This window comes from Dipodomys merriami, unplaced genomic scaffold (genome assembly GCF_024711535.1).
Source record: "Dipodomys merriami isolate MVZ:Mamm:240054 unplaced genomic scaffold, mDipMer1.0.p SCAF_518, whole genome shotgun sequence".
Classification (NCBI taxonomy): Eukaryota; Metazoa; Chordata; class Mammalia; order Rodentia; family Heteromyidae; genus Dipodomys; species Dipodomys merriami.
Genome location: NW_027206089.1, coordinates 251,591 through 273,035, shown reverse-complemented (window position 1 = coordinate 273,035; position 21,445 = coordinate 251,591). Strand labels below are relative to the sequence as shown.

The 21,445-nt window shown below is 43.5% G+C and overlaps 1 protein-coding gene across 1 annotated transcript in view; it reads left to right on the top strand.

Moving 5' to 3' along the window:
* Rpgrip1 (RPGR interacting protein 1) overlaps positions 1 to 21,445 on the top strand; it is a 71,580-nt gene that overhangs the window by 14,388 nt on the left and 35,747 nt on the right. The window contains exons 3-7 of the mRNA XM_069998371.1: positions 307 to 438; positions 5,752 to 5,857; positions 13,875 to 13,898; positions 14,537 to 14,683; positions 17,265 to 17,338. Coding sequence (XP_069854472.1) covers positions 307 to 438; positions 5,752 to 5,857; positions 13,875 to 13,898; positions 14,537 to 14,683; positions 17,265 to 17,338 — 483 coding nt within the window. The remainder of the gene's footprint in view (positions 1 to 306; positions 439 to 5,751; positions 5,858 to 13,874; positions 13,899 to 14,536; positions 14,684 to 17,264; positions 17,339 to 21,445) is intronic.

Here is a 21,445-nt window from a genome sequence, read left to right as displayed (position 1 = left end):
TCTTCTGGGGAAAGAACAATAAAGGCCCTTTTCTCATTTGAAAGTATGCCCTTTTATTGTTTTAAATTCCCCATACTGTAATTTATTCCTATAGCCATTTCATGTTTGAAGACTATTTTGTAAGCTCATCTTTCACACACATCAAGATTACTGGCTATATCTCTATTTTCTTTTTGTAGGTGGACAGCCCAATAGTTTCTATTTCCTTTTTTTGTGTGTGTTTAATGTTCCTAATTCTAAGATTATAACTTCTTTCAACAAAGTCATAGTTATGGCTAAACTCATTGGTCAATGTATGCCCAACAGTGTCCAAATGATGGCCAACAATATCATGAGGGTGGAAGGACGGCCCACATCTCCTGAGAAAATATGGTCCAAAGATGAAAATTTGGAACAGAGGAGCTCCTTGGAGTATGCCCAGAAAGCTGCAGAGCTTCGGTAAGCGTGAGGCAGTCCAGCCTGAAAGCATAGCAAAACAAAAAAGATTAATTAAAAAAAAACCCAACCAGAGTTTCTTTCTTTCTTTCCTCCCTTCCTCCATCCTTCCCTGCCTCCCTCCCCCCTCCCTCCCTCCCTCTGTCTTTTTTCTTTCTTCCTTCCTTTCTTTCTTTCTTTCTTCTCCTTTAATTTTATTAATTTCATTTATTTTTTGTTTATGTGGTGCTGAGGAATTGAACCCAGGGCCTCATGCATGCAAGCCAAGTGCTCTACCACTGAGCCACCTTCCCAGCCCATCCATAAGATCGTTTTTTTTTTGGAGGGAGGGGGTCCGGTTGTGGGGCCTGAACTCTGGGCCTGGGCACTGTCCCTCAGCTCTTCAGTTCAAGGCTAGCGCTCTACCACTTGAGCCACAGCGCCACTTCTGGCTTTTTTCTTTTTGCTTATGTGGTGCTGAGGAATCAAACCCAGGCCTCATGCATGCAAGACAAGCGCTCTACCACTGAGCCACCTTCCCAGCCCCCAAAAGATTCTTATGTACACCTTCCCTTCATTATAGAGGGAAAAATAATGTTAGAATTAAATTCAATCTGAGACATAGACTGCTGGTTCAGAAATAACCTTAAGAGGAATGCTTATGTATCATAGAAGATTTGCTGCTTTGATTCATAGAAGGAAAACCATTCCATTCTTATCACCAGACTGGAGTTCTCAGCCCTTACTGTTTATCAGTGCCTGGAGACTTAAAAAAAAATAGACTTCGGGCTGGGATTGTGGCTCAGTAGTAGAGTGCTTGTCTAGCATGCATGAAGCCCTGGGTTTGATTCCTCAGTACCACATAAACAGAAAAAGCTGAAGTGGTGCTGTGGCTTAAGTGGTAGAGCACTAGCCTTGAGCTGAAAAGCTCAGGAACAGCACCCAGGCCAAGAGTTCAAGCCCCATGACCAGGAATAAAAAATAGACTTCAAACAGGGGGTTGGTGGTTCATATCTGTAATCCTAACTACACAGGAGGCTGGGATCTGATAAGGAAAGTCTTTGAGACTCTTACCTTCAATTAACTATCAAAAAGCCAGAAGTAGAGCTGTGGTTCAAGTGGTAGACAGCTAGCCTTGAGCACAAAAGTTTGGTGCAGCACTGGGGCTGTGAGGTCAAGCCCCAAGACTGCTACAAAAGAAAGACAGAAGGAAGCAAAGAAAGAAAGAAGAAAGATAGAGAGAAAGAAAGAGAGAGGGAGAGAGAGAAAGCAAGGAAGAAAGGAAGGAAGGAAAAAAGGAAAAAAAAGAAAGCAGGCAAGCATGATCTAAGTTGGATATGGTAACAAAGGCCTGGAATCTGAGCACATCCTCAGCTGAAGCACAAGGATATCACAATTTTTTAAGAAAAGTATAAATAAATGTATACACATACTTTATTTATGCAAGTGAATTGTTACATGTCCTAGACTGTGTGTCAATTATAGTCTGAGGAGAAGGATGGCTGGTAAGGAGAGTTAGGTCACAGGAAGAATCTGTCTCAGTTCCTTAGGAATCTCTCTACAAAACTTAGTCCACTAGGCATGTTATAAAACCAATCGAGTGGCTTAAGTCAAAGAACATATTTCCAGAACATAACAGAAGGCCATACTCAGAGCAGTTTTACATGGTCCTTTCCTATGTTCACATTGCCTTTGCTTATAAGGATTGGGGCCTTATTGGATTAAGATCAATCCTTATGACCTCATTTAAACTTAATGACATCTTTAAAATCTATCTCCCAAAATAACTACCAACTCTTCTGCTCTGTCTCTAGTGGCTGAATCTGGGGGGGGGGGGGTAGTGTTGTTTGTTTTTCATATTATCTACAGTGGTGTTTTATTATAACTCCCTCCTCAGAACAACAGAATGGGCTAAGAGTGAATCAGTCACAAGTGATTCATCACCAGTCATTAATTAAATAAAAAAAAAAACTAAGCACAGGGGTGGGAAGGTGGCTCAGTGCCTTGCATGCATGAGGCCCTAGGTTCCATTCCTCATCACCACATAAGAAGAAAAAGCTGGAAGTGGTGCAGTGGTTCAAGTGGTAGAGGGCTAGCCTTGAGCTGAAAGCTGAAGGACAGCGTCTAGACCCAGAGTTCAGGCCCCACAACTGACAAAAATCAAAACAAGGGGCTGGGAAGGTAGTCCAGTGGCAGAGTGCTTGCCTTCCATGCATGAGGCTCTGGGTTTGATTCCTCAGCATTACATAAGCAGAAAGAAAAAAAAGAAGCTGGAAGTGGTGCTGTGGCTCAAGTGGTAGAGTGCTAGCCTTGAGCTGAAGAGTTGAAGGACAATGCCCAGGCCCAGAGTTCAGGCCCCACAACCGGCAAAAAACAACAACAACAAAAAAAAAAAAAAAACTAAGCACAGCTGGGCACTAGTGGCTCATGTCTGTAATCCTAGCTACTTAGGAAGCTCAGGCCAGAGTTCAAGCCCCATGACCAACAAAACAAAACAAAACCAACTAAGCACAAGGTCATTTTTAAGTTATTCATCCAAAGCCAAATCTAGTCCACCAATACTAAACAAAGCAATTAATGAACATGAGACCTGGTGTTTTTATACCCTGGGTTGTTCTTATTATAATTAAGTATTTGAATGATGACTTTTTTCTCTTTTTCTTTTTTTTTTGGGGGGGGGGCCCAGTCGTGGGGCCTGAACTCTGGGCCTGAGTGCTGTCCCTCAGCTCTTCAGCTCAAGGTTAGTGCTCTACCACTTAAGCCACAGTGCCACTTCCGGCTTTTTACTTATGTGGTGCTGAGGAATCGAACCCAGGGCCTCAGGCATGCAAAGCAAGTGCTCCACCACTGAGCCATCTTCCCAGCCCCTTTTTTCTCTTTTTCTTATTGTCATTAAAATGGTGATGTATAGAGGGGTTACACTTAAGTAAGTCAGGTAATGAATACATTTGTTTTTGGACAATGTTACCCTTTCCCTCATTCTTTTTCAACTTCTCCTGTTCCCATCCACAAATTGTATAGTTCATTTTCAACATAGTTTCCAGTGAGTACCACTGAGGATTACATTTTGAGATCACCTAAAGCTACATAGTTAAGACCCTATCTCAAAATTAAATTAAACTATAAACTAAAGCATGATCTCGCTGATTTAGAAATAATAATCTTCCTTGTCTCTGCATTGCTCTCTCTCTGGTTTTTCTAATGAAATAAACTTTAGACATATTTGGACTTTACAAGATATATAAGACACTGCAGGCACAATAATTTTTTTTAATTGTGAGAATACCGCACAGAGGAGTTACAATTACATGGGCAAGATAACAAGTACATTTCTTATCAAGCATTGTTGCTTCCCCGTTGTTTCCCCTTCTCATTCCTTCCCATATTCCTCCCCTCCCCCCACCTGGTCCTCCCTCCCACCCCCTACCAAAGTTGTTGAGCACGTCAGGCACAATAATTTTTTTTTTAAGTTACTCTAAGCTATGTGCTGATGGTTCATTCCTGAATTCCTAGTGGCTCAGGAGACTGAAATCTAAAAGACTGAGATTGTAAATCAGCCCAGAGAGAAAAGTCTAAGAGACACTATTTCCAAAATAATCATCAAAAAGCCAGGCTGAAGGTGTGGTTCAAGTGGCAGAGTGCCAGGCAAGTAGGTAAAGAGGTCCTGAAGTTTTTTTTTTTGTTATAGTAACAGGAAATATTTAATTTTCCAATCTCCACTTTCCATTTTTATAAGGTCCTGAAGTTTTTTATTGTTCTTATTTGTTGTTACTTTTGTTTTTGCTTTTGATTATGGGATTTGAACATAGGACCTGGGTGCTGTTCCTGACCTTTTTCACTTAAGGTTAGTGTTCTACCACTTTGAACTACAGTGCCAGTTCTGGCTTTTTTGGTAGCTAACTGGAGATAAGAGTCTCATGGACTTTCCTGCCTGGCCTGGATTAGAACCATGATCCTCAGACTCAGCCTCCTGAGTAGCTAGGATTATAGGGCACCCCTCTCCCCCATCCCTTTACTGTTGTTTCAACCCTAGTACTGGTCCCTTCCCCCAATATTCTGTTTTCATAAAATATATAGTTTCAAATTTCAATTAGTGAGACCAGGAAAAGGAGATGATTTGCCAGACTGTACACTATATGCTGGTGTCTTTAGGGTGAGCACAGTAGGCAAGACTCAAGAGAAAGATGCTCTTCTTGGCACCAGTAAAAAAGTGCAAATGGGGACTGGGAATGTGGTTTAGTGGTAGAGTGCTTGACTAGCATGTAAGCCCTGGGTTTGATTCCTCAGTACCACATAAACAGAACAAGACAGAAGTGGTGTTGTGGCTCAAGTGGTAGAGTGTTAGCCTTGAGCTAAAGAAACTCAGAAACAATGCTCAGGCCCTAAGTTCAAGCCCCAGGACTGGCAAAAAAAAAAAAAAAAAGATGCAAGTGTTGAGATCTGAGGATCATAGTTTGAAGCCAGCCTCGCCATCAAAGCCCAGGAGACTCTTCTCTCCAATTAACTACCAAAAAAGCCTGAAGAGGAATTATGGCTTAAGTGGTAGAGCTCTAGCCTTGAGCACTAAAGCTCAAGAACAGTGCCCAGCCCCTGAGTTCAAGCCCCAGGACACGCATAATCTGTCTGTCTGTCTGCCTGCCTGCCTGCCTGTCTGTCTGTCTGTCTGTCTCTCTCCCTCTCTCCCTCTCTCTCTCTCTCCTCCCCCCCACACACATGCGCGCGCACACACACACGTAAAATAGTACTGGTGTGCCAGGCACCAGTGGCTGACTCCTGTAATCCTAGTTACTCAGATTAAGATCCGAGGATCTGTTTGAAGATAAGCTGGTCAAGAAAGTCTCTGGGACTCTTATCTCAATTAAACACCAAAAAAAAGCTAGAAGTAGAGCTATGTCTTAAGTGGTAGAGTGCTAGCCTTGAGGAAAAAACCTCAGAGACAGCATCCAGGCCATGAGTTCAAACTACAGGATGGGCACATATATATACAAAAAATAAGTGATGAGCTGTTTCCTCTCAAATACAGATATTCAACCTCTCTCTCTCTCTCTCTCTCTCTCTCTCTCTCTCTCTCTCTCTCTCTCTCTCTCTCTCTCTCTCTCTCTCTCTCGTGCTGGTCCTGAAGCTTGAACTCAAGGCCTGGGCACTGTCTCTGAGCTCCTTCCTTCCTTCCATCTTTCTTTTCTTGTAGTTTAGTGGAGATGATTCTCACAGACTTTCCTGCCCAGGATGGCTTTAAACTATGATCCTTAGCTCTCAGCCTCCCAAGTAGCTAGGATTACAAATATGAGCCACCAGAGCCCAGCTTCAACACCTCTTTTTTTTTTTTTTTTTTTGCAGTGCTTCCATTAAGGAGAATGTGGAGGTGATTCGACTTAAGAAGCTCTTATATGAAAGGAATACCTCATTAGCAATGACCAAAGCACAATTAGCAGAAGTTCAAGAGGTGAGTTACTATGCTTTCTTTAGGTTGGGAGCAGAGAATCAATCAGTTAAGAAATCTAGCTGGGCACTAGTGGCTTATACCTGTAATCCTAGCTATCAGGAGGCTGAAATCTGAGGATTGTGGTTTGAAGCTAGTCTGGGCAGACAAATCTGAGAAACCCTTATTTCCAATGAACCAGCAAAATGTTGGAAGTAGAGCTGTGGTAGTATACCAGCCTTGAGCAAAATAAAAGCTGAGGGAAAGCCAGGTGCTGGTAGCTCACACCTATAGTCATAGCTACTCAGAAGCTGAGATCTGAGGATCACAGTTCAAAGCCAGCATGGGCAGAAAAGTCTGTGAGACTTTTTTGTTGTTGCTGTTGTTGGTTGTGGCATTTGAACTCAGAGCCTGGGTGCTGTCCCTCAGCTCTTCAGCTCAAAGCTAGCGCTCTACCACTTGAGCCATAGTGCCACTTCTGGCTTTTTCTGCTTATGTGGTGCTAAGGAATCAAACCCAGGGCCTCATGCATGCAAGGCAAGCACTCTACCACTGAGCCACCTTCCCAGCCTCTCTGATTTTTTAAAATTATTTTTTTCTGTTAGGAAGAAGGCTCAAGTACTGTCTGCTATAGTGGAATTAAATGAGTTTACTTGTGCCAGGGTTAATAAGATACCAGCCAAGGGCCACACTAACACTCTACCAACTGAGCCAACCCTCCAACACCCAAGAGCCATACTGGAATGTAACTAAATTAGGCAGTCTTTTGGCAATCATAGGGCAAGGGCAGGAAATAAACCTTTATCAAACATGTTCTGCATGTGGAATGGACTCTTGTCTTATGTGCTTTCAGTCAGGAGCTCAGTTGACATTGACAACTCTCCAATAGGTGCCTGTGCAAATGAGGGAACCACACCTCAAGTCAGGTAATTGGCTCAAATTACAAGACACAGAGCAGAATTGAGTCAGGATGGCAGCAAAGATCCTTGCCTCCTTTTCCCACATTAGAAACTAATATCTAAAGGGTAAAATAGAGTGTTAAGAGTCTTGTCAAGCTAGATGCTGGTTGCTCATGGCTGTAATTCTAGCTACTAAGGTGGCTGAAAACAGAGGGTCATGGTTTGAAGCCAGCTGGAACAGGAGTCTGTAAGACTCTATCTCCAATTAACCAGGAAAAAGCTTGAAATGGAGCTTTGGCTCAAGTGGCAGAGCTCTAGCTTTGAGAAAAAAATACTCAGAGATAGCACCCAGCCACTGAGTTCAGGCAAAAAAAAAAAAATCTTAAGCTTAGCATCATCTTACTCAACACCAAGTACTAGGAACTGTGCAAAGCACTGAGAAACAAACATTACAATGATGTGTGGCTTTCCAGCCTCTAAAACTCTTATAGGAGAACAGCACATTAACAAGTATGAAGGGGGTGGGGCAGCAGGAAAGGGCAAGGAATCAGACCTGCTTAGGTGGTCACAGTACACAGTGAAGAGCTTTCCAGAGAAGGATGGGCAGGGGACAAGGCACAAAGTGAGCCATCAGGTCTGAAGCCCAGGAAAGGAATTTGACTTTATCGTCTAGATGGTAGGGAGCCAAGAAAGTTTTAAGCAAGTTGATAAAGTTTTAGTATATGTGCTACTGAAGGGAGCCTTGCAATTTATTTATTTATTTATTTATTTATTTATTTATTTATTTATTTATTTATTTATTTATGCCAGCCCTGGGGCTTGATCTCAGGGCCTGATCAATGTCTCTGAGCTTCTTTTGCTCAAGGCTAGCACTCTAGCGCCACTTGCAGCATTTTCTGTTTATGTGGTACTGAGGAATTGAACTCAGGGCCTCATGCATGCTAGGTAAGCTCTCTATCACTAAGCCACATTCCCCGCCAACCCTCACAAAATATTTTGTGTGTGTATGTGTGTGTGTGTGTGTTTTGTGTGTGTGCCTACTTGTTAGGTAGATGTTGCATCACCGTGCAGGTTAATAAATATAATCAACCAAAAGATCACTTATGGGCTGGGAAGGTGGCTCAGTGGTAGAGTGCTTGCCTTGCATGCATGAGGCCCTGGGTTCAAGTCCTCAGCAAAAAGAAAAAAGCCGGAAGTGGCGCTGTGCCATAAGCAGAAAAAGCTGGAAGTGGTGCTGTGCCTCAAGTGGTAGAGCTCTAGCCTTGAACTGAAGAACTGAGGGACAGCACCCAGGCCCAGAGTTCAGGCCCCACGACAGATCCAAAAAAAAAAAAAAAATAATAATCACTTACTCTTTTATTTAAAAAAAAAAAAAAAAAAAAAAAAAAAAGGAGCTGGGCACTGGTGGCTCACACCCATAATCCTAGCTGCTCAGGAGGCTGAGATCTAAGGATCGCAGTTCAAAGCCAGCCCAGGCAAGAAAAACGCATGAAACTCTTATTTTTTTCCCCCCAGTTGGTGGGTCATGGGGCCTGAACTCTCTGAGTCTGGGCCCTGTCCCTCAGCAATTCAACTCAAGGCTAGTGCTCTAACACTTGAGCCACAGTGCCACTTCTGGCTTTTTCTGCTTATGTGGTGCTGAGGAATCAAATCCAGGGCCTCATTCATGCAAGGCAAATGTTCTACCACTGAGTCACTTTCTCAGCCCCTCCAGGAGACTCTTATCACCAATAAACCACAAGAAAACTGGAAGTGGTCCTGTCACTAAAGTGGTAGAGCACTCTACTTGAGCTGAAGAGTTGAGAGACAGAACCCAGAACCAAAGTTCAAGCCCCACGACCAACAACAACAACAAAAAAGGAGTGAAATATGTTTTAGTAGATATGTTAAATTTTCATTGCTGCGACACAATACCTGAAATAAACAACTTAAAAGGATGATAGATTTCTTTGGGGTTTTATTTATTTGCTTTATTATTATTATTGTTGTTGTTGTTATTTTTTGAAAGATTTACTTCAGCTTCAAGTTTCAGAAGTTTGAATCTATGTCTGGCTAGATCCCTTGCTTTCATGTCCATGGTGAAGCAGAGCATCATGGCAGACAGAGAGCAAAAAGTACAAGAATAAGGGGCCAGGGATAAGATCTAAACTACAGGGCCTGGGAAGGTGGCTCAGTGGTAGAGCACTTGCCTTGCATGCCTGAGGCCCTGGGTTCGATTCCTCAGCACCACATAAGCAAAAAGAAAAAAGCCAGAAGTGGTGCTGTGGCTCAAGTGGTAGAGCACTAGCCTTGAGCTGAAGAGCTGAGGGACAGCGTCCAGGCCCAGAGTTCAGGCCCCATGACCGGACCAAAAAAAAAAAAAAAGATGTAAACTACAAGGACATGCCCCCAAAATCCTACTTCTTCTAACTAGGCCCCACCTCATATAGTTTGTACTACTTTCAAATAGCCTATTCAATTATGGGGGTCCGGTCGTGGGGCCTGAACTCTGGGCCTGGGCGCTGTCCCTCAGCTCTTCAGCTCAAGGCTAGCGCTCTACCACTTGAGCCACAGCACCACTTCTGGCTTTTTTTTTTTTTGCTTATGTGGTGCTGAGGAATCGAACCCAGGGCCTCGAGCATGCAAGGCAAGCACTCTACCACTGAGCCACCTTCCCAGCCCAGCCTATTCAATTATGAACCCATCAATGGGTTAAACCATTGAAGTACTCAGAACCCTCATGATCCCTGAACTCAGTAGCTAACAATCAAATCTTTTTTTCTTCCCAGTCTTGAACTCAGAGCCTGGGCACTGTCTCTGAACTTCTTTTGCTCAAGATTAACACTCTACCACTTGAGCCACAGCTCCACTTGTGGCTTTTTCTGTTTATGTGGTACTAAGGAATTGAACCCAGGGCTTCATGCATACAAGGCAAGCACTCTACTACTAAGCCATATTCCCAGCTCCAGCCAAGTCTTACATACTTGGCCTTTGGGTAACATTTTAGATCCAACTATAACATCAGATTAACAATACCTTCAAGGGCCAAGGGTTGTGGCACATGACTGTAATCCTAGCATTTATAAGGTTGAGGCAGAAAGATTGAGTTTAAGGTCAGCTCTCACCTTAAATAGATAGGAACTAAAGTCAAAATATTGTTAGAAAACTTTATTATTATTATTATTATTTTGGTCAATATTATTATTTTGGTCAAGGCTAGCACTCTACCACTTTGAGCTACGGCACCACTTCTGGTTTTCTGGCAGTTAATTGGAGATAAAAGTCTCTGGACATGGGCTGGGAAGGTGGCAGCTCAGTGGTAGAGCGCTTGCCTTGCATGCATGAGGCCCTGGGTTCGATTCCTCAGCACCACATAAGCAAAAAGAAAAAAAAAGTCTCTGGACTTTCCTGCCTACGCTGGCTTCAAACCAGGATCCTCAGATCTCACCCTCCTGAGTAGCTGGAATTACAGGCATGAGCTACCAGTACCCAGATTAGAAAACTTTATAAAATCCTACTAATTACTAATTACATGAAGTATAATATTTTAAAATTTGTATACCTTTCTAAAATCTTCAAATGTCTAAAAAATTACAGAGTTATAAAGATCATCTGGAAGCAATCTTAATAATACAAACACGGGGGCTGGAAGGTGGCTCAGTGGTAGAGTGCTTGCCATGCATGTATAAAGCCCTTGGTTTGATTCCTCAGTACCACATAAGCAGAAAAAGCCGAAGTGGCTCTGTAGCTCAAATGGTAGAGCGCTAGCCTTGAGCTGAAGAGCTGAAGGACAGTGCCAGGCCCAGAGTTCAGGCCCCAGGACTGACAATTAATAATACTAATACAGACTAGGGGGCAACGAAATCAGATAGGAGACCCTTGCAGGGGTTCCAAGGAGACAAAGGTCCTGGAGAGCAGTGAAAGATAACTGCTAAGAAGGGAATTTTTAATTTTTTTTTTTTTTTGGTTGTGTGACCTGAACTCCAGGCCTGGCCGCTATCCCTCAGCTCTTCAGCTCAAGGCTAGCACACTTGAGCCATAGTGCCACTTCCAGCTTTTTCTGCTTATGTGGTGCTGAGGAATGGAAGCCAGTGCCTCAGGCATGCAAAGCAAGCACTCTACCACTGAGCCACCTTCCCAGCCCCTAAGAAGGGAATCTTATTTGAAAGGTAGTAGAGGAAGTAGAGGAATGGACTTCACCACTGAAAAGGAATAGGGGACCAAGAGAAATGGAAGTAGCTTTGAAATTTTTTGCTCAAATAAGTAGGTGATGGTGCTCTCAGTGAGATGAGCCCTCACTCTACTTCCTCTAGGTGTGTGTGCTTTGAAAGGGATTAGAGAACCTTTTCCTTTCTTTTTTCTTTTCTTTTCTTTTGTGCTACTACTTGTAAGTAGGAGCTTGAGACCCTGATTCAAGCCCTTACTTGGCTTTTCCCCTCAAGTCTGGTGCCCTACAAATGCCACATTCCCCCCACTCTCAGCTTTTTTTTTTTTTTTTGGGTCCAGTCATGGGGCCTGAACTCTGGGCCTGCGTGCTGTCCCTCAGCTCTTCAGCTCAAGGCTAATGCTCTACCACTTGAACCACAGCGCCACCTCCGGCTTTTTTCTTTTTTCTTATGTGGTGCTGAGGAATCGAACCCAGGGCCTCAGGCATGCAAGTCAAGCACTCTACCACTGAGCCACCTTCCCAGCCCCTTTTCAGCTTTTTTTGTTTGTTTGTTCCAGTCCTGGAGCCTGAACTCAGGGCCTGGGCACTGTCTTTGAGCTTCTTTTGCTCAAGGCTAGCACTCTACCCACTTAAGCCATAGCACCACTTCTGTCCTTTTCTGTTTATGTGGTTCTGAGGAACCAAACCCAGAGCTTCATGCATGCCAAGCAAGCATTCGACCACTAAACCTTACTTTCAGTTTTTTTGCTAGTTAATTGCATATAAAGAGTCTCATGGACTTTCCTGCCTCACAAGTCTTTGAACCTTGATCTTCAGATATAGCCTCCTCAGTAGCTAGGATTATAGGCATGAGCTACCAGCAACCAGGTAGAGAATCTTTGAGACCAGCCTGTGAAGTTAGGGAGCTGGGGGTATAGTTCAGTGGTAGAGTGCTTAAAGAAATAAATTTTAAAAAACCATTCTAAATTAAATTTCTGGACTCTTATTAATGGTAAGAAAACACAAAAAGGGATATCCTGAAATCACCCACAATTTTATGAGGTAGGTTTTTACCGTTTGTGTTTGGTGACATACATTTTTTTTTTTGGGTCCAGTCATGGGACCTGAACTCTGGGCTCTGTCCCTCAGCTTTTCAGCTCAAGGCTAGCGCTCTACCACTTGAGCCACAGTGCCACCTCTGGCTTTTTTCTTTTTGCTTATGTGGTGCTGAGGAATTGAACCTAGGGCCTCATGCATGCAAGGCAAACGCTCTACCACTGAGCCATCTTCATAGCCCAAGGTGACATACTTTCTAGTTTTCCTTCCCTTTCTTCCTTCTCTTGCTTCCTTGCTTCCTTGCTTCCTTCCTTCTTTCCTTCCTTCCTTCCTTCCCTCTTTCCTTCCTTCCCTCCTTCTCCTCTTTCTTTCTCTCTCTTTTCCTTTCTTTTTCTTTTTCTTTTTTTTTGTACTTGTTCTGGAGCTTGAGCTCAGGTTCTTGGCTTTGTCCCTGATGTTTTTTGTTCAAAGCTAGTGCTCTACCACTTGTACAGTTCCACTTCCAGCTTTTAGGTGATTAATTGGAGATAAGAGTCTCACAGAGTTTCTTGCACAAGCTGTCTTCAATCTGATCCTCAGATCTCAGCCTCCTAGGTACCTAGGATTACAGTTGTCAGCCACAGCACCTGGCTGACTTATAGAATTTTTTTGTCCAATGTGGGACTTGAACTCAGGGCTTGGGCACTGTCCCTGAGCCTGTTTCTGCTCAAGGCTTAGCACTCTACCACTTGAGCCACAGCTCCACTTCCTGAGTTTTGAGTCGTTTACAGGAGATAAGAATCTCATGGGGGCTGGGCACTAGTGGCTCACGCCTGTAATCCTAGCTACTCAGGAGGCTGAGATCTGAGGATCGCGGTTCAAAGCCAGCCCGGGCAGGAGAGACCGTGAGACTCCTATCTCCAATAAAACCACCAGAAAACCGGAAGTGGCGCTGTAGCTCAAGTGGTAGAGCGCTCGCTTTGAGCTGAAGAGCTGAGGGACAGCGCCCAGGCCCAGAGTTCAAGCCCCACGACCGACAAAAAAAAAAAAAGAATCTCATGGGGACTTTCCTGCCTGGGCTGGCTTCCAACTTTGATCCTTAGATCTCAGCCTCCTGAGTAGCTAGGATTCAGACGTGAGTCACCAATGCCTGGTTTTTATGGACTATTTAATAGTCTATTATGCAGGGCACTTGTGTCTCATGCATGAAACCAGCACAGGTAGGGAAGTCTATAAGATTCTTAGCAGGGCGCTGGTGGCTCACACCTGTAATCCTAGGTACTCCAGAGACTGAGATCTGAGGATCACGGTTCAAGCCAGCCCCAGCTGGAAAGTCTGTGAGACTCTTATCTCCAATAAACCACTCAGAAAACTGGAAGTGGCACTGTGGCTCAAGTGGTAGGGCGCTTGCCTTGAGCTGAAGAGCTGAGGGACAGCGCCTAGGCCCAGAGTTCATGCCCCACAACCAACAACAACAAAAGAGACATCTCCCAGTTAACCCACAAAAGGCCAGAAGTAGAAGTGTAGCTTAAGTGGTAGAGCCCAAGCCTTGAATGAAAAAGCCATGCAAGAGCAAAAGATTCTGACTTCAAACCCCAGTACAGGAACACACACACACACACACACACACACACACACACACACACACACACACACACACACACACGTCTGTTTAAGATACTTATTCAACTTTTGTATTATAGAGATAAATACCAAACATAAAAATTGATGAACCAGGGCTGGGAAGCTGTCTCAGTGGTAGAGTGCTTGCCTTGAATACATGAGGCCCTCGGTTTGATCCCTCAGCACCACATAAGCAGAAAAAGCCAGCAGTGGTGCTGTGGCTCAAATGGTAGAGCACTAGCCTTGAGCTGAAGAGCTGAGGGACAGCGCCCAGGCCTAGAGTTCAGGCCCCACGACTACCACCAACAACAACAAAAATTGATGAACTAGTAAAGTAATACTTCTTTCTTTCTTTCAGGCTTATGAAACTTTGCTCCAAAAGGTACTTTACAACGATTCTTTGAATCTATTTTTTAGTAATAAGTGTAATATAACTCAAAGAAACCCATATTCATCTCTAAATAATATAACATTAGAATGTAGCCAAATAAATCAAACTTATTATGTCGTATGCTTTCTAGTAATTCAATTTTATTACTATAAAGTAAATGTACGTATCATGCTGTTTCCATTAAAAGTGAGATATGAGTTGGATGTCTGTGTCTTACTCCTATAATGCTAGCTACTCAGGAGGCTGAGATCTAAGGATCGAAGTTCAAAGCCAAACCAGGCAGGAAAGACTATGAGACTTATATCTGATTAACTACTAAAAAGCTGGAAGTGAGAGAGAAGAAGAGAGGGAGAGAGAGAAAGAGAGAGAGGCCGACAGAGAATAGAAAAGAAGAAGAGAGGGAGGGAAGGAAAGGAGGGAGGGAAAAAGAGACAGAGGGGGATACCTATGGAGAGTTTGATTCTTCCTAACAGAGAAGCTGTACATTCAAAGAAGTGGCAAGGTTAAAAATGCCAACACAGAGGTAGTGTGTTTCTCCAAGATCACTCTTTGTGATGTCCACCCAGGAAGATAAGGCTGCTGGTTTCTGCTCAGAGGTGATCATTTTCAACAATTTCCCTTTGCTCCAGAATGAGGGAATTCTGAGTGCTGCCCATGATGCCCTCCTTTGCCAAGTGAATGAGCTAAGGGCAGAGCTGTCCGAAGAAAGCAAGAAGGCTGTAAGCTTGAAGAGCCAACTAGAAGATGTGTCCATCCTGCAGATAACTCTGAAAGAGGTAAATACGTGAAAGAGAGAGGCCACCAAAATGTACTATGCTCCAGTTTCAGGGATGTTACAGTATTTCATTTTTCCCTTTGAGAACAAGGAACTTGACATGGTTTAATCATTAGTCATTTGCATAAGAATATAGCATCATTACAACAAAAGCTGGGATTTATACTTAAGTCTGTTCTCTGAAATGTTTGCTCATTTATAATGTTTTGCTACTTCCCTTTAAGTATGAACCCAAACATCATAAAATTTGCTTGAGCTAGGCACTGGTGGCTCATACCTGTAATTATAATTATGTGTAGGATGTTGAGATCTAAAGCCAACCAAGACAGGAAAGTCAGTGAAACTCTTGTCTCCAATTAGCTACCAAAAAAGTCAGAAGTGGAGCTATGTGGCTCAAGAGGTCGAGAAAGCTCAGGGCAGTGCTGAGACCCTGAATTCAAGCCCCAGGATAGGCACCAAAAAATAAACCAACAAAACCAACTTGCTTTGGCCTGGGGCTGGTGGCTCACATGTGTATTCCTAACTACTCAAGAGAGTAAGTAGTCAGCAGAAAGCCCATGAGACTCATCTCAATTAACCAGCAAAGCTGTTCACTGGTGGCTGACACCTGTAATTGTAGCTACTCAGGAGGTTGAGATCTGAAGATCATAGTTCAAAGCCATCCCAGGCAGGAAAGTCTTTTCAATTCTTTTTTTTTTTTTTTTTTTGAGTCTGGTCGTGGGGCCTGAACTCTGGGCCTGGGCACTGTCCCTCAGCTCTTCAGCTCAAGGCTAACACTCTACCACTTGAGCCACAGCACCACTTCCAGCTTTTTTTTTTTCTTCTGTTTATGTGGTGCCAAGGGAGCGAACCCAGGGCCTCAAGCATGTAAAGCAAGCGCTCTACCACTGAGCCACCTTCCCAGCCCTCTTTTCGACTCTTATCTCCACTAAACTACCAAAAAAAAGCTTAGGGACAGTGCCCAGGCTCAGAGGTTAAGTCCCAGGACTGGCTAATAATAATAATAATAATAATAATAATAATAATAATAATAATAATAATAACAAGATGAAGAAGAAGAAGAAGAAGAAGAAGAAGAAGAAGAAGAAGAAGAAGAAGAAGAAGAAGAAGAAGAAGAAGAAGAAGAAGAAGAAGAAGAAGAAGAAGAAGAAGAAGAAGCAGCAGCAGCAGCAGCAGCATGGAGGCTCACACCTATCATCCTAGTTATTTAGGAGGCAAAGATCAGAACAATTGCAGTTTGAAGTCAACCCTGGTAAAAAGTTTGGAAGATACTATCTCAACCAGTAAAAAGGTGGAACCAAGTTACTCACCTATAATCCTAGCTATGTAGGAAACCTAAAGAAGAGGATCTTAGTCCAGGTAAGCATGGGCAAAACAAAACCTTATTTAAAACATAACAATAGCAAAATGGGCTTGGAGCATAGCTCAAGTGACAGAGGTTCTGCCTGGTAAGGTCAAGTTCAGGTTCAAACCCAGTACCACCAAAAAGAAACAAAGTGGGGGTGAGGCGGGGCAGTGGAGTAGTTGCCTTGTAAGATGCCCTGGGTTCTTTTCTCACTAAAAGCAAGCAAGCAAACAAGCAAGAAAACGAAAGAAAGAAAGAAAGAAAGAAAGAAAGAAAGAAAGAAAGAAAGAAAGAAAGAAAGAAAGAAAGAAAGAAAGAAAGAAAGAAAGAAAGAAAGAAAGAAAGAAAGAAAGAAAGGAAAGAAAGGGAGGGAGGGAGGGAGGGAGGGAGGGAGGGAGGGAGGAAGAAAGCAAGCAAGCAAGAAAGCAAGCAAGAGAGAAAGAGAGAAAGAAAGAGAGAGAGAGGGAGGGAGAGAGGGAGGGAGAGAGGGAGGGAGGAAGGAAGGAAAAGTAGGTAGGTGAAGGAGGGGAGGGGGAAGAGAGAATGAATGAAGGAAATTAATTTGTTCCAATAACAGTCTCTATCTCACCTTCATTGACTCAAATTTAAAAGATTTGATTTAAGCTGGCCACCAGTAGCTCACACATGTTATCCTTTCTACTCAGGAGGTTGAGATCTGGATATTGAGGTTCGAACCCAGCCTGGGCAGGAAAGTTCATGAGACTCTTGTCTCCAATTAGCTACCAAAAAAAGTTAGAAGTGGAGCTGTGGTTCAAGTGAAAGAGCTAGCCTTGAGCACAAAAGCTCATGGACAGCACCCAGGCCCTGAGCTCAAGCCCCATGGTCAGCACAAAATGGAAAAAAAGAAAAGAAAAAAGAAAAAAAAATTTGAGTCATGACTCCTGACAGACACAGGAGCTGAGCATAAGGAAGGTCTCACTTATTTCCCCTCCTGCAGTAGAAAAGGGTCATCTTCAAGTCAGCAGATTTGTTGTTGTTGTTGTTATTGTTGTTGTTGGTCTTGGAGAAACTGGGCCTGAGCTCTTCAGCTCAAGGTTAGGGCTCTACCACTTAAGCCACAGCTTCACTTATGGCTTTTTCTGCTTATGTGGTGCTGAGGAATCAAACCCAGGACCTCATGCATGCAAGGCAAGCACTTTACCACTAAACCACCTTCCAGACCTCAACTCAGCAGATTTTTAAAGTTTGATCTCAATCTTTCTCTTCTCATTCCTAGTTTCAAGAGAGAATTGAAGATTTGGAAGATGAGCGCAAGTTGCTAAATGACAATTATGATGGGCTCTTAAAAAAGTGAGTAACAAAGGGGAAAAAAAGGAGGAGGCTACAATGCTTGATAAGAAATGTACTCATTATCTTGCTCATGTAATTGTAACCCCTCTGTACAGTATTTTCACAATTAAAAAAAAAAGAAAAGTGAGTAACAAAATGTAGTCCCTGGGGCTGGGAAGCTGAAGAGCTGAGGGACAGCGTCCAGGCCCAGAGTTCAGGCCCCATGACCGGACCCAAAAAAACAAACAAAATGTAGTCCCTGAACATTGTTTGCTGAAAAAAAAGTGATAGAAAATGCAAATATAATGTCTAGCACTGATAAATATATTGGGCATCTGGTAATCAATATAGTCAGTGAAAATAGACATTAGCACAGACTTTTGGGAGAGGTTTGACACAATCAATTAAAATGTCAAATACACATAGCTCTTATATGAGCAATTACTCCTCCTCCTCCTTCTTCTCCTCCTCCCCATCCTCCTTCCTCCTCCTCCTCCTCCTCTTCTTCCTCCTCCTCTTCTTCCTCTTCTTCCTCCTCTTCTTCCTCATCTTCCCCTCCTCCTCTTCATCTTTGTCTTCCTCCTCCTCCCCCTCCTCCTCCTCCTCCTCCTCCTCCTCCTCCTCCTCCTCCTCCTCCTCCTCCTCCTCCTCCTTTTCTTCCTCTTCATTTGGAGTCAAAATGAACACAAACTATTTGCTTTTGTGCACAGATACTATGTAAGAATGTTAATTATTGTTAGTAGTAGCAAAAAAACCTGGAACCCCACGAATTTCCATTGATGGAGATGGATTAAATAAATCATGTTGCATATGCACAACAAAATGCTCTGTGGTCTTTAAAAGTGAAGTAGATTAGCCAGGCCCTAGTAGCACACCTATAATCCTGGGAGCCTTAGAAGGAGAGGATCATAGTTTTAGATTAGTCCAGGAAAAGTTCAGTGGTGTGAACTTACCATTCTAAGCTCTGTGGAAGGCTGAGATCAGAGGATCTAGTTAACTTAGGCAGAAAAGTTTGCAAGACTCCATCCCAATGTAAAGATGGTGAATATAGTTGCGCTTGCCTATCATTCCAGGTAGAACATGAAGCCTAAAATTGGCAGATCTTTAGCCAGGAAGGGAGACTCTGTCAAAAAAGAATCAGTGCTAAGCCAGGTGGCAGTGGTTCACGCCTGTAATCCTAGCTACTCAGGAGGCTGAGATCTGAGGATCAAGATTCAAAGCCAACCCAGGCAGGAAAGTCCATGAGACTCTTATCTCCAATAAACCACTAGAAAACCAGAAGTGGCACTGTGGCTCAAGTGGTAGAACACTAGCCTTGAGCTGAAGAGCTGAAGAACAGTGCCCAAGCCCAGAGTTCAAGCCCCATGACTGACAAAAAAAAAAGGGGGGGGGAGGGAGGAGTTGGGGAGGTAGGGAGGGAAGGGATGGTAGGGGAAAAACAAAGGAGGAGGTAACAATGCTGGATAGGAAAGGTACTCACTACCTTACTCATATAACTGTAACCCTTGTGTACAGTATTTTTACAATAAAAATATATACAAAAAAACAGTGCTAGACAGGTGCCGGTGGCTCACGCCTGTAATCCTAACTACTGAGGAGGCTGAGATCTGAGGATCTCGGTTCAAAGCCAGCCCAGGCATGAAAGTCCGTGAGACTCTTATCTCCAAAAAACCACTAGAAAACTGGAAGTGGCGCTGTGGCTCAAGTGGTAGAGCACTTGCCTTGAGCTGAAGAGCTGAGGGACAGTGCCCAAGCCCAGAGTTCAAGCCCCACAATCAACCAACAAAACAAAACAAACAGTGCTTTATGTAACTGTAACTCCTCTGTACATCACCTTTATAATACAAAAAAAACAACAACAACAGGAAAATTGTCAAAAAATGTAAGAGATTGTACAATGAAAGCTACAAAATATTGCTGAAGGAAGTTTAAATAAATGTAATAAATGGAAAAAAGTAACTACTGTTAGCCAGGCACCATGGTAAGGGCTCATGCCTACAATCCTAGCTACTTAAAAAGCTGAGATGTGGCCGGGTGTCCGCAGCTCACGCCTGTAATCCTAGCTATTCAGGAGGCTGAGATCTGAGGATTGTGGTTCAAAGCCAGCCTGGGCAGGAAAGTCATGAAATTCTCATCTCCAATGAACAACCAGAAAACCGGAAGTGGTGCTGTGGCTCAAGTGGTAGAGTGCTAGCCTTGAGCTGAAGAGCTGAAGGACAGCACCCAGGACCAGAGTTCAATCCCCATGAACAACAACAACAAAAAAGAAAAAGAAAAAGGAAAAGAAAAAAAAAAGTTGAGATCTGCATGAGCAGACAAATCCAAGAGACTCTTTTTTTTTTTTTTTTTGTCGGCCGTGGGGCTTAAACTCTGGGCCTGGGCGCTGTCCCTCAGCTCTTCAGCTCAAGGCGAGCGCTCTACCACTTGAGCTACAGCGCCACTTCCGGTTTTCTGGTGGTTTATTGGAGATAGGAGTCTCACGGTCTCTTCTGCCCGGGCTGGCTTTGAACCGCAATCCTCAGATCTCAGCCTCCTGAGTAGCTAGGATTACAGGCGTGAGCCAGCAGCGCCCGGCCCAAGAGACTCTTATTTCCAGTTAGCCAGCAAAAAGCCAGAACTAGTGGTACAGCAGCACCAACCTCAATTGAAAAAGACAATGGGCCTTAAGTTCAAGCCCTAGTACCAGCATACACACACACACACACACACACATACACAGAGTACAAGAATAGGCTGGAGGAATGGCTCAGCAGAAGAGTGCAAAGCTTTGAGTTCAAACCCAGCACAGCCAAAAACAAACAACCGAGGTAAACATATTGTTCAAAGAAAAAGAAAGCTGTTTGGGTATGGCTCCACAGGCATTTAAAAGCATGTGAGGCTTGTAGTTAAGCAAAGGAGTACCTTCTCTTTTACTCTATATACTTCTCTATTATTTTAATTTTTCTATAATAACATACATTCACACATTAATTTTCTAATTAAAAGCACCTAGAAGATTCTAAGAATTAGGAGTATGGGTTCTGGGAGGGAGTGATACTGAAAAAAACTACAACACTTGAATTAGGTCTCTGTTGTCTTGAAGATTGAGTTCAAGGACATGGAGGGAGAAGTAAAATGGCTAAGATCTATTAAAGGAAAACATAAGGAGAGCTCCTGCTGGACAAGAGGGGTCCCAAGGGAGGACACCAGCTGGGGTGTGTAATGTAGGTGTTTCTAGCAGTGAGCTACATGACTGTTAAGATAATTGGACAGCTTTTTGGACCATAGCAGTGCTCAGACACAATCAGAGGATCCAGGCAGCTGGCACAGGTTCTCGATGCATTGTTTAGCCCCTCTGACTGGTACTCATTCCTTTGTATACCTCTGGGGTCCAATCTACTCTTGTTCACATAAAGTCTTCCAGGGGCAATAGGCCATGATGTGATGCCCAGGGGCCCGCATTTGAAACTGCTCAAGCCATGGTGAGGGATGTAGAATTTCTATGGGAAGAGTCCTTTGCTCTAATTGCCTAGCCCCTTTTTCTGCTCTCTCTGTTGCATGCCTCTAATCCAAGCACTTGGGAGGCTGAGAAAGGAGGATTGTGAGTTCAAGGTCAGCCTGGGCTACATGTAAAACCCATTTCAAAAACAGCCAGTAGCTGGTGATTCATACATGTAATTCTAGGTACTCAGGGGCTGAGATTTGAGGACCATGGTTCAAAGCCAGTCCAGACAGAAAAGTCTGTGATCTCCAATTACCTAACAGTTTTTGACAAGTTTCATTCCTATATAATACTTGTATAATAATTTATAATGCAGTTCAGCGGCAAGTCTTCTCCCAACTGTCCCATGATATAGACAGAAGAATAAGGTGAGAAGAGGAAGATTTTGTTTCTCATTTTTAAAGAAGCAGGCCTAACCATGTCAGGACACATGGTACCTTGTCTAAAGAAAGCTGTGGATGCTGGGTGCTGGTGGCTCATGCCTGTAATCCTAGCAAGTGAGAAGGCTGAAATCTGAGGATAACGGTTTGAAGCCAGACTGGGCAGGAAAGTTTGTAAGACACTTATCTCCAGTGAACCAGCAAAAAGCCAGAAGTGGATCTGTGGCTCAAGTGGTAAAGTGCAAGCCTTGAGTGAAAAAGGTAAGG